Source organism: Nyctereutes procyonoides, unplaced genomic scaffold (genome assembly GCF_905146905.1).
Source record: "Nyctereutes procyonoides isolate TBG_1078 unplaced genomic scaffold, NYPRO_anot_genome, whole genome shotgun sequence".
NCBI classification, from domain to species: Eukaryota; Metazoa; Chordata; class Mammalia; order Carnivora; family Canidae; genus Nyctereutes; species Nyctereutes procyonoides.
The window spans coordinates 69,286,721-69,299,979 of record NW_026575146.1 but is presented as its reverse complement, the minus strand read 5'-3'; the positions used below and the strand labels follow the sequence as shown (position 1 = coordinate 69,299,979).

General features: G+C 43.3%; 1 protein-coding gene across 1 annotated transcript; it reads left to right on the top strand.

The window, feature by feature from the left end:
* Positions 1-4,173: 4,173 nt before the first annotated feature.
* Positions 4,174-8,628, top strand: NCR1 (natural cytotoxicity triggering receptor 1). The gene is made up of 7 exons (XM_055311330.1): positions 4,174-4,207; positions 4,290-4,325; positions 4,485-4,769; positions 6,440-6,718; positions 6,979-7,029; positions 8,264-8,311; positions 8,438-8,628. Exons 1-7 carry the CDS (start codon positions 4,174-4,176, stop codon positions 8,626-8,628), a joined length of 924 nt encoding a protein of 307 aa, XP_055167305.1.
* The last annotated feature ends 4,631 nt before the right edge of the window (positions 8,629-13,259 follow it).

The following is a 13,259-nucleotide window of genomic DNA, read 5'->3' as shown; positions in this document are numbered from 1 at the left end:
CATGGAGATACTAGCCTGATTCTCCAGTGGTGCCAGGAAGTTGACTTAAATTCCAGGGAGCTCCCCACGACTTTTAAAATAATTTCACAGAAACCTGTTATCAGGCAACCAACCCCTTGAATAGAATCTCAAACTCTCTGAAGTGAGGAGGGGCAGAACTTTCTTACCATACCAAAGGAACTGCTTCTCTGGTCCTGGGTAATTTATCCCCAAAGGACAACTAGCTCTTTTCTGACACAGGGATCAACTCACTAGGAACTTTACCTTCTAAGGACTATGAATGGACTTTAGGCTGACAATGATGAGTAAATTAAGATGTATTACAGGAGAGAAGTGAAGCAAGATGCTCTCATGGCCCAGGGACACCTTTGTAATTACAGGGGAGCCTGCCTCATTGTCTCCTTTGAACTAGCAACCACCACTTCCCTCCCCCAAGGTTTGGTATCTAAATGTTTCAATAGGCCAAGTGTGACTTTATTTTTTTAATTCTTTTTTTTTTTTACTTAAATTCAATTTGCCAATAAATAGTATAGTATAACACCCAGTGCTCATCCCATCAAGTGCCCTTCTCAGTGGCCATCACCCAGTTACACCATCCCCCCACCTCCCCTTCCATGACCCTTTGTTTCCTAGAGTTAGAAGTCTCTCATGGTTTGTCTCCCTCTCTAATTTTTCCAACTCAGTTCCCCTCCTTAAAAACAAACAAACACTTGACGGGATGAGCACTGGGTGTTATTCTGTATGTTGGTAAATTGAACACCAATAAAAATTAATTTATAAAATAAAAAAAAATAAAAATAAAATAAAAATAAAACAAACAAACAAACAAACAAACAAAAACACTCATAGCACATAGCCAGGTTTCTCACATGCATTGGCTGTGTCTACTCTCTAGAAATGTGGTCAACATAAAAACTCTGGTGAGTGGCTCTGGGTCCTTACCCACTACTTCTTCTGCACCCATCTTTCCTGTAAGTTTATTGAGACTAAGTTCCCTAAATGATGCACACAGAAATTTAGCTGTAAGAAGCCCCCAGCGGTATCCTTGGCAAGTCATATGTGGGAAGACAAGACAGTAGCAATCCAGTGCATGACCCTTTTCACAAAGGAGAGCTACTGCTTTTAGGTCTGAATCTTCCCAGGAGTGGATGTGCAAGTTATCATCTCAATCAAAAATGCCCATCTCACCTGAGCTTTTCTTCTCCAGGATCGCTTCTGAAAAAGACCTTATAGACTCTGAAGGATAATGCCCTCCCTCAAAATGTTTAAGGACATTTTGATGGAGACCATGTGGATGGATAGGTGACATGCGTAAGGGTCAGCTGGCTGCAGAAGAGGGGTTCTGGAATTTGGAGCCAAAGACTGGAGGCAACAGAAAAGAATGTAATAGAAATCTTGTTGTGCTCACTTCAGCAGCACATATACTAGAAATCTTGTCAATTGCAATCACAGGAATGAACCCCAAGGCCCTATGCTAAGTGAGGTAAGTCAGACACACAAGGACAAACATTACCAATACCACTTATATGAGGACAAAACTGTCCTATATTTTGACTTTGGTGTTGGTTACATGACTATATACATTTATCAAAACTCATATAGAACCGAACAGGATGGGATGCTTGGATGGCTCAACAGTTGAGCATTTGCCTTTGGCTCAGGGCATAATCCCCAGTCTGGGATTGAGTCCCACATCAGGTTCCTTGCAGGGAGCCTGCTTCTCCCTCTTCCTAGGTCTCTGCCTCTGTGTGTGTGTATCTCATGAATAAATAAATAAAATCTTAAAAAAAAAAAAGAACTGATGGCCAATAGTGAAAGAGATTATAGGGGAAAGGAGAGAAAATGAGTGAAAATATCAGTGAGGGTGATAAAACATGAGAGACACCTAACTCTGGGAAATGAACAAGGGGTATTGGAAGGGGAGGTGGGTGGGGTCTGGGGTGACTGGGTGATGGGCACTGAGGGGGGCACTTGATGGGATGAGCACTGGGTGTTATTCTGTATGTTGGCAAATTGAACACCAATGAAAAATAATTTATTAAAAAAATTAAAATCATAAAAAATTAATAATTTTTTATTTTATTTATTTTTTTAATAAATTTTTTTCTATTGGTGTTCAATTTGCCAACATATAGAATAACACCCAGTGCTCATCCCATCAAGTGCCCCCCTCAGTGCCCATCACCCAGTCACCGCAAACCCCTGTCCACCTCCCCTTCCACTATCCCTTGTTCATTTCCCAGAGTTAGGTATCTCTCATGTTTTTGTCACCCTCACTGATATTTTCACTCATTTTCTCTCCTTTCCCTTTATTCCCTTTCACTAATTTTTATATTCCCCAAATGAATAAGACCATATAATGTTTGTCCTTTTCTGATTGACTTATTTCACTCAGCATAATACCCTTCAGGTCCATCCACGTCAAAGCAAATGGTGGGTATTTGTCGTTTCTAATGGCTGAATAATATTCCATTGTATATATAAACCACATCTTCTTTATCAACTCATCTTTCGATGGACACCGAGGCTCCTTCCACAGTTTGGCTATTGTGGACATTGCTGCTATAAATATTAGGGTGCAGGTGTCCCGGCATTTCACTGCATCTGTATCTTTGGAGTAAATCCCGGCAGTGCAATTGCTGGGTCATAGGGCAGATCTATTTTTAACTCTTTGAGGAACCTCCACACAGTTTTCCAGAGTGGCTGTACCAATTCACATTCCCAACATTTCATTTTCAAAGATTGCTTGGACCCTTTGAGAAAAAAAAAAAAGAACACATTTTGAGTTTTAAAATACTTAAGATTTTAATATTTAATTTCTGCTTTATAGCAGACTAAAGAAATAAACTTATGTAAGAAACAGAATATTTTGTTTCAAAAATTGCATTTTGTTATGTTGGAGAGGATGCAGTGTAACCCTCTTACACTGTTGGTGGGAATGTGAAATGGTGCAGCCACTCTGGAAAACTGTGTGAAGGTTCCTCAAAGAGTTAAAAATAGACCTGCCCTACGACCCAGCAATTGCACTGTTGGGGATTTACCCCAAAGATACAGATGCAATGAAATCCCGGGACACCTGTACCCCGATGATTATAGCAGCAATGTCCACAATAGCCAAACTGTGGAAGGAGCCTCAGTGTCCATCGAAAGATGAATGGATAAAGAAGACGTGGTTTATGTATACAATGGAATATTACTCAGCCATTAGAAACGACAAATACCCACCATTTGCTTCAACATGGATGGAACTGGAGGGTATTATGCTGAGTGAAGTAAGTCAATCGGAGAAGGACAAACATTATATGTTCTCATACATTTGGGGAATATAAATAATAGTGAAAGAGAATATAAGGGAAGGGAGAAGAAGTGTGTGGGAAATATCAGAAAGGGAGACAGAACATAAAGACTCCTAACTCTGGGAAACGAACTAGGGGTGGTGGAAGGGGAGGAGGGTGGGGGGTGGGGGTGAATGGGTGATGGGCACTGAGGGTGGCACTTGACGGGATGAATACTGGGTGTTATTCTGTATGTTGGTAAATTGAACACCAATAAAAAATTAATTTATTTAAAAAATGAAATGTCAAAAATAAATAAATAAAATAAAAATAAAAAATAAATTTATTATAATAAATAAATAAATAAATATTTCGAAAAAAGAAAAAAGGCAAAAAAAAAGATTACTTTAAAAAATTGCATTTTGTTGAAACATTGTAAAGATTCTCCAAATCTTTGGAGAAAATAGTGTTATTTCATTCTGATGAAACCAATTAACTGATCCAACCATATGTATACAAAACAAAGAGGAGCCAATATTAAACACAAAGTTTTTAATGATTTTAACATTTCTGCGTGGTACACTACCCTATGCCTTTCCTGGGCATAATGTCCACATTTCAAAATTTAGAAGTGAACCCTGAGATGAGTCTCAGGTGAGGCAGACAATTGTCAGAGGATCTGGTTAGACCAGAGATGATCAGATATGTCATAGGGACCATGATTTGTCTCATGGTCAAACTACAGGGAAGACTGTGAGCCTTCTTATAAAAAGTCAGTGTGAAAGCCCCATGTCAAATAGTGTTGTTGGGCTTCACCCACCACATCCTGTGCACTTACTGGCCTGCTGGGCTCAGTCACCACTCAGCTCCTCCATATGTGCCTGGTATAATCAGTGCTATGACCTCTACACTCACTGCCCTTCTCTTCCTTGGTGAGTTCTTGTACATAGGGGAAACAGAATTCTGGAGACTGGGTGTGGGTGAGCGGCATGTCTCATTGTTCCTGTCTTCCAGGGCTGTACCTGAGCCAGACCACCAGCACCCAGAAGCGTGAGTCCCTTCTTCAGAGCCTCAGAATCTCTCTTCTATCTATGAAACCAAAGGAGGGGGCAGGGGCTCTGGTTTGCTAGGAGGGCTTGAGGCCAACAGGGTAGAAATTTGCATGGGAAAGGACTTTATCTGGAACTCCAGCCTCTGATTCTCTTCCAGAGATTCTTTCAAAACCCATCATCTGGGTCAAGCCAAATTTCATGATTCCAAAGGGAATGCCAGTGTTGATCTGGTGCCAGGGGACTCCTGAGGCCATTGAATATCAGCTGCATCTTGAAGGACATCTCTATGCCCAGCAGAGCCCAAAACAACTTGAAAGGAGGAACACAGTCATGTTCCGCATCCCAAAAATGACCCTGCTCACTGCAGGGCGATACAGGTGCTTTTACCGAATCAAGGAGCTCTGGTCAAAGCCTAGTGACCCTCTGGATCTGGTGTTAACAGGTAACTATTTCATCTTTGGCCTGAGTCTTGGGGAGGGTCATCATTAATTTATTAATCTCCACTAGTGTCATTCAACCTCACTTAGTGGTTATCTATGACCTAGAGGCAGATTTGTCAGAGGTCAGGTTCTCCAGGGGAGATGCACTGGGGATCATTTTCAAAAGTGACCCTATGATGAGGAATGAGGGAAACAAGTCAGGTATAAGGCAATGCTGGTTGTTTCAACAGACACCTCAGCCAAGCAAATGTGGAACTCTGGACCTGGGAAGGCCCTTCTGAATGGTCTCAAGATGAGACTAGGGGCTCTGTACCTGCCAGTGTCAACCCGTCCTAGGGAGGTTCCATTCAAACATCTGTGCTTTTGTGGTACTTATGTTCTAGCAACAGAAGACAGACCATGAGCCCAAGTTAGGACAAACCATCCATCAATAAGCACGAGGAGTAAATGGTGGTATGGAATGGGATTAGGAGAGAATGCAGTCTTGGATAAGGACACTCCCTTCAGCCAAGGGATGCAGTTCTCAAACTTAAGCAGGTATCAGAATCACCTGGAGGGCTTGTGAAAACACAAATGGCTCCAGTGTGCACCCATGTTCATGAAAGCCCTGTTTACAATAGCCAAAAGGTAGCAACAATCCCAGTGTCTACTGGCAAAGGAACAGATAAGCAAAATGTGGTATACACACGATGGAATATTATTCAGCCTTAAAAAGGAAGGAGATTGGGACACCTGCTATAGCATGGACAAATCTGGAGGACATTATGCTTAGTGAGATAAGTCAGTGACAGAAGGACAAATACAGGATGACAGTGTTGGGGAGAGCAGGTGGCAATATTAGAGCTGTCTGAATGGGCCTCACAGAGCAAGTACCTAAGTCACTTCTCTGTAGGACCTAGAATGGTCAAATTCATAGAGAAAGAAAACAAAATGGTGGGTGCCAGGGGATACAGGATGGGGATGGGGAGAGGCTGCTTAATAATGGGGATGGTTTCAGTTCTGCAAGATGAAAAGAATCCTGGAGATGGATGGTGGTGATGGTTGCATGACAATGTGAATGTGCTTGATGCCATTGAACTACTGTACACTTAAAAATGGTTAAGATAGTAAATTTAATGTTTCATGTAGTTTATAACAATTTAAAACAATAGTAATTTTTTCCTTTTATTTTGTTATTTATTAGTTCATTAATTCTTCTCTAAATACATTACCTCCTGAATAACATTTTACAGTTCCTCAAGTTACAATTTAAATTCCAAGCACTTTAATTTCTTAGATAATGTAGTGGATGGTGTGAACAATAATTATTTTTAAACACAGAGATGGTTGCCTTTCCCCTGAGTTTCTGATTCGGGGTCTGGGGTGGAGCCTGGGAATGTGAATTTCTAATAGGCTTCCAGGCGATACCAATGTTGCTGGCCCCAAGGATCACTAACTCTGAGCACCACTGATGTCAGAAATCCTCAGAGAGAGAGATTCATATTACCGCCCCTAAAAGCTAGAAGAGTGAGTGTCTCAGTCTTGAAAGGAGAGATCAGGGAGGAAGTGTCCATGACCAAAATAAGAAACAGAGATTCTGGGGAGTGATATCTCAGCCTTAAGGCCAAAGAGGAAGGGGACACAGAAGGTAGGATAAAGACTCTCTTAACCTACTTGTCTCCTTCTCCCACAGGAATGTATGATACGCCCACTCTCTCCGTTCATCCCGGGAATAAGGTGATTTCGGGAAAGAATGTGACCTTCTCTTGCCGTCTAGACACTGCAACAAACAAGTTCTTTCTGCTCAAGGAGGGACAATCCAGCCACCCACAACACAGATATGGGAACATCCAGGTGGAGTTTCCCATAGGCCCTGTGACCACAGCCCACAGAGGGACGTACAGATGTTTTGGCTCTTATAACAACCATGCGTGGTCTTTCCCCAGTAAGCCTGTGAAACTCCTGGTCACAGGTGAGGAAACTCCCAGATTTCCCTTCATGTCCTCTCTGGAACCCCAAGTAAACCCTGACCAGTGATGAGGAAGGGACAGGTGGGAAGACACAGAGGGCATCTCGCTCCAGCACCCTCATCCACATGCATTTTGTGGAGGCCCATTTGATTGTTCCTGAGGAAGAAGGCCAGAGGGACAAGAAGAGGGAGGGCCCAGAGATGAGGCAGGAAGACCAGAGGAAACCCAAAACCCTCATGGTTTTCTTTGTTTCCACTGCCAGAAGGTGTTGGGGACACCAGCCTTGTACCCACAGAACATACATCTTTTTCTGGTGAGTAACAGGTATTTCTAAGCCTGGGGAAGGGAGCAAAGCCTCCCAGTGCATTAAAAACATGGCATTTGGGATCCCTGGGTGGCGCAGCGGTTGGGCGCCCGCCTTTGGCCCAGGGCGCAATCCTGGAGACCCGGGATCGAATCCCACGTCGGGCTCCCAGTGCATGGAGCCTGCTTCTCCCTCTGCCTGTGTCTCTGCCTCTCTCACTCTCTCTCTCTCTCTGTGACTATCATAAATAAAAAAAAAAAGTTAAAAAAAAAACATGGCATTTGTTCAAAATATCCCATTTACTGCATAGTATTTGCCATGACCTGCAACTCCATCAGTCGAGCAGACAAATATCCTTGCTTTTGTGGCACGATATTGTATCCATCCCAGCAGGAGACAGACCATGAGTCAAAGCCAGATAAATAAGCCAATCATATAGCACAGGAGGAGCAAATGGTGGTGTGGAAAGAAGACAGAGTAGAACAGGATGACAGTGTTGGGGAGAGCAGGTGGCAATATTAGAGCTGTCTGAACGGGCCTCACAGAGCAAGTACCTAAAGAACTAAGGGGGGGATCCCCGGGTGGCTCAGAGGTTTAGTGCCTGCCTTCTGCCCAGGGAGTCCCTGCATGGAACCTGCTTCTCCCTCTGCCTGTGTCTCTGTCTCTGTCTCTGTCTGTCTGTCTGTCTGTCTCTCTCTCTCTCTCTGTGTCTCTCATGAATAAATAAATAAAATCTTTAAAAAAAAAAAAGGAGCTGAGGGCATTCTCCTGTGCCTCCATGGAGAAGAGTGTGTTCCAGAGAGAGGGAGTGGCCACCAAGTGTGGCAGGGGGATGGCCAGCATGACAGCAGAGCAGCACAGAAGCCTTGCACCAGCAGTGACTTCGTACACATGGTGCTAGGGACAGGGTGGCTGGGCTCAGGGCCTTGAAGAAAATGGGGAGCCTGTGAGTTACCCCATGTGTAAGGAAGAAGTCATGTTGACCAATATAATTAGGAAACTGAGGGCTAGATGGAAGACACATCTGGCATGAGGCCCTGGAGCTGAATTCCCCCTTGGGTTTGCCTGCCCTTTGGCTCCTGCTCTCTACCTGCCAGACAAAGCTACTAGGACCTGGAGGTGGGGTGGGGACCTGGAAAAGCTGCAGAAGGTCATGGGGTCCATCCAAGGGGAGGAGAGGCGCCCTCAGCAGAGACCAACACCATCTCTTTTTCTCCCTACTTCACTTCCCTATCATCCGCAGAACCTTGGGACACCTACTTGTTAGCCACAGAAGCAGAATTCCAGCAAGGTAAGCAAGCAATGGGGTGCTGCACACTGTGAAGGAATGTGATCTGGAACGGGGAGTGGGAGAGTGGTGGAGTGAGGTGGTGCCCGGCTATTCCTGTCAGTAATCAGTCTGTTCTTCTCACCCCAGACCCTGCCTTCTGGGATCACACTGCCCATAATATCCTTCAGATTGGTCTGGCTTTCCTGGCTCTGGTGGCCCTCATGTGCCTCCTGGTTGATTACTGGCTTTGCAGGAAGAGGATACAAGAGCAAGCCAACAGGGCTTCACCTCAGAAATGCAGGAGAAGGTTCAGAACACAGAGAACCCTGGACAAATGACCAAGAGATGTGCTGGCCACAGTTAGAGCTGAACACTGGCATTGACCTTGGGCTGTGTGAGCTGTGTTGCACCCAAAGAGGGACGGAACATTTCCTTCCTAGTTTGGTCTTTGTCTCTAGTTCTTCTTTCCTTTGCTGCAGTATATCATTCAAGATATTTAACAACTAGTACAGAATAGGCATTTATCAAGGGGAACAGGAGCCAGCAAGGTGCCACCCCAAAGAGTCTCCCCCCAAAAAGTTCCCCAAATCCTCCAGCTTGACTTCAGATATCACTTCCATGCTCCCCTGTAACAGCACAGGGGCTCTAACACAGCATACATATCCATTTTCCTGTCTCTACAGTGAACTTGTGTGAATTTAGCCCATGTGGTGTCTGGTGGCTGTGCTCACAGCTCTTGCCACTAAGAAAGTCCTCCAGAAATATACGTCAGGTCAATGAGTATATAAATGAGGCTGTAGCACAGCTTAGCATTTGAGACTCCTTTAAAAACAAAATTCCATTTATTTATTCACAAGAGACACACAGAGAGAGGCAGAGACACAGAGGGAAAAGCAGGCTCCCTGCAGGGAGTCTAACACAGGACTCGATCCCAGGAACCTGGGACCACGACCAGAGCTGCAGGCAGACACTCAACCACTGAGCCATCCAGGTGCCCCAGCACCTGAGACTCCTGATTATGGTCCTTAAAATGCTGTCTGGACCCTTTGTTCCTTACGAATTTTTATTCTATCAACCCATTAATATAACCATTATAGGGGGTCCCTTCCCCCCCACCAGTATTCTGACACCCCACATGGCTGAAACCCATTCTTTAAATCTGAGCTTTATGTTATGTATCAGAGAACATTAATTCCAGCCTCAAAGGGGTGACATGCATATTTAACGAGATAAAAAATATCAAGAAACCAGCATGGGCTCTGACACTTGTAAGTCAACTCAAAGCATGGCAGCTGTTTATCACTCAGTACTACAGGAAACTGAAACTCACAGCAATTGTTACCTCAGTACCAGTACTGAATGTCCTTCTTCTTGTTCTTCATCTACTAGGTGTTCACAGTCCAAGAGCTTCTGTTAATACTGAATCTTAGTGTTCTTCATCCCGAGACATGATAGACTGGTTTGGAGCATGTTTATGACATCCCAAATTTTCTATATTCTAATCTAGGCAGGAAACCTCCAGTCTCAAGGGGAAAAAAATGTGTAAGGTAGCAGAATTTCAGGTCTCCAGATAAAAGTGCAGGGGCTTGAGAGCCTTCTCAGAGGAATGGAGGGGTCTTTTCCACACAAGGCTGTTCCTCTCACTGTTCCAACTCAAAATCTTCCAAAACTGGTCAACAGGACTAGGCCAGATGGTTAAGTAGAGCTCTACTGTTTCAGAAAATACTGAGCCTGGTTTGTATTCCAGACAGTAAAATGAAACATGAGGTGAAAGGGAGGGAGGAAAAGGGGAGGAAGTACTGGCTGATTGTTTGTTATGTAGATTTGTTGGAAACACTCAAAAACGCTTCCACTTATTTCTCAGTGGTTAGAACCTAATAGCTTTGCCCCACTTGGATGTAAGGGAGGTTGAGAATGACAGCCTTTATTCCAGGCATCTCTGTGACAAGATACATACTGGCATTTCTGTGACTAATGGAATGAGGAGGGATGTGACAGAGTTCTGATAGGCAGTGGCAGTCTCTGCTACAAGAGCCTACTATGTGCCAGGCACTGGTGAAAGGACCGCACATCAAAACAAAAATCTCTGCCAGAGCAGGGCTGATTGTCCAGGAGTGCAGATCTTTAAAAAAGTGAGTAAATGAAGCAAAAGGGGATAAGTTGGGGTGGAAGAAATGCAGGATGTCATCAGAGCCTCTTTCTGTGCAAAATTCCACTACATAGAGACATTGAGGAGAGCATGCAGATGAGGAAGGGGGATGATGGTGGCAGGAGTCTGTACCAGTTCCTGCAGAGGCTCATGCTAAACAGAGGCTGAAAACCAGCAGTGTGAGTAGAGCTTTGATACTGGGTAACACTGGGTACATGCAGGCAGTACATCAAGCACGGCCATGGAAGCCACATCTTAAATGCACATTTTATCTTTAAGACAAAAGGAGCTCATTGAGCATTTTGATAATGGCTGTGATAGGATGACTTGTGCACTGCAGAATGACCTTTCCAACTATAGAGAGAGGGGTTATGCAGAAGAAAACAAAACCATGGAGAAACAGACAGCATAATTGAGAATGTCACCTATTTCTGGGGTTGACAACCTGGAAAGATGACTAATACCGATAATCCAGAGGGATGTCCAGCAATGGATGATGGGTACTGGTCCTTAGATTAGTAATATTTTCTGGTTTTGTTATTTCCCAGGATTTCCTGGATTATCCTGGGCCCTTTAGATTTCACTATTAACTTTAGGATGCCACTTGTCACAAAAGACCAGACAGGGTTGCTGTGCATGAAATTATACTAAAGCTACAGATCATTTTATTTTTTTAATTTTTTATTGGAGTTCAATTTTCCAACATATAGCATAACACCCAGTGTTCATCCCGCCAAGTGCCCCCCTCATTGCCCATCACCCAGTCCCCCCAACCCCCCGCCCACTTCCCCGTCCACTACCCCTTGTTCATTTCCCAGAGTTAGGTGTCTCTCATGTTTACTACAGATCATTTTAGGAGGGATTATCATCTCTTCAATCTTTCAATCCATACAAGTCTGAAACCTAAATGTGTAATATTTTGCCATGTATTTAAATGTTCACTGATTTCCCTAAATAATATCATGTCATCCTTTGTGTACAGAATGTGCCCGTCTTTTGTTAGATTTGCGCAAGATATATCTTCTAGTTATACCATCCCCAGGTAGGTCCCTAGATACATTACTTTCATTTTGTAAGTGGTATCATTCTTTAAATAATTTTATCACCATTGTTTGTTGCAGGTATTATAAAAATAAAATTGATTTTTGTATATCAAATGTGTACTCGGTGATCTTGTGAAGTTCACATATTAATTTTAATAGTTTTGGAGTATTTTAGATTATTTCTAGATTTTAAAATTTTGTGAATTTTTTTATAAAATCAATTTTCTTTTTTTCCTGTCTTACTACCTGGCTAGAACCTCCAGGATATTAATGAGTAGCAAGTATCCTTTTCTTAGTACCTGTATTATGGGGAATATTTTTAATATCATACTGCTGAGAAAGCAAATTGCTATAATTTTTGTAGATATTCATTGTCTCCGTTATAAAATTCCTTTGTGGGCAGCCCTCGAGGCGCAGCGGTTTAGCGTCGCCTGCAGCCCAGGGCGTGATCCTGGAGACCTTGGATCGAGTCCCATGGCGGGGCTCTCTGCATGGAGCCTGCTTCTCCCTCTGCCTGTGTCTCTGCCTCTCTCTCTCTCTCTCTCTGTGTGTGTGTGTGTGTGTGTGTGTCTCTATGAATAAATAAATGAAATCTTTTAAAAAAAATAAATTTAAAAATAAAATTCCTTTGTATTCTTGTTCTGCTAAGCTTGTTTCCATTTACAAATGAGGAAGAATATATCCAGTGAGACCAGTTCAGAAGCTCCCATGTTATTCTAGATGATAGTTGATAATGGCTCAGGGAAAGTGGAGATCTTTCACATATTTTAGGCACAGAAGTCATACTTTCTTTTATTGTTTAGAAATGATGGCTAAAATTAAGGAAGCAGCCCAAATGTCCATCAACTGAGAATGGATAAAAAAAGATGTGGCGTATATACACAGTGGAATATTATTCAGCCATCAGAAAGAATATATTGTCATTTGTAATGACATGGATGGAGCTAAAGTGTATTGTGCTAAGTGAAATATGTCAATCAGAGAAAGACTTTTCCAATTCTGAGTTAGGAATGAGAGTTCAAGCTTTAGAACATGGACAATCATGTGGGGAAACCTCCATCCCCTCTACTTTCACTGATCCATGGCTCTGAAGACCAATTTTCTGCTTTGTCCCTCAGACTCAGGTGTCAACCCACTGGAAACTGGTTTCTCTCTCCCCACCCATACACACATCCACTGAAGCTGTTTTAGTGATAAACATTAATGGCTTCCTGGAACTCTCGTTGGATGCTTCTCACCCCATGTCTCACCTTTGTTCCTCTGTCGGTTGTATAACCACTTCCTTCTTGAAACAGTCACTTCACTGGCCTCCTCTGCTCATTTTCTGACTGTCCCTGAACCATCCCATCTGCAGGCTTTCCATCATCAGAGTTTGTGGGTGCATGGTAGATCTGCCTTTCTCCGGACACAAATCTGGGTGGATCTCATTTAACTCCATGGTTCCTTTCTCTTTTTTTAAGATTTTATTTTTTTAAATTTATTCATGAGAAACACAGAGAGAGAAGCAGAGACATGGGCAGCAGGAGAAGCAGGCTCCCCATGAGCAGCCTGATGCAGAACTCAATCCTGGGACCCCGGGATCACAACTTGAGCCAAAGGCTGACACTCAACTACTGAGCCACCCAGGTGCCCCTAACACCATGGTTTCAATTTCTCTAAGATGCCCAAATCAAATCTGTCTCTCTGAACTCTAGTTTCATTTTGGAACTTTGGGTTATTTTACCAGGTTCTTCCAACCGACCTGGACTCATCATCTTCCTACCACCAAAGTTGTTCT

Excerpts from the sequence above, each read along its gene's own strand:
- NCR1 (XM_055311330.1), top strand. The coding sequence starts at position 4,174 with ATGACCTCTACACTCACTGCCCTTCTCTTCCTTG. Across the intron at positions 4,770-6,439 it reads TCTGGATCTGGTGTTAACAG|GAATGTATGATACGCCCACT; the intron begins GTAACTATTTCA and ends CTTCTCCCACAG. Across the intron at positions 7,030-8,263 it reads AGAACATACATCTTTTTCTG|AACCTTGGGACACCTACTTG; the intron begins GTGAGTAACAGG and ends TATCATCCGCAG.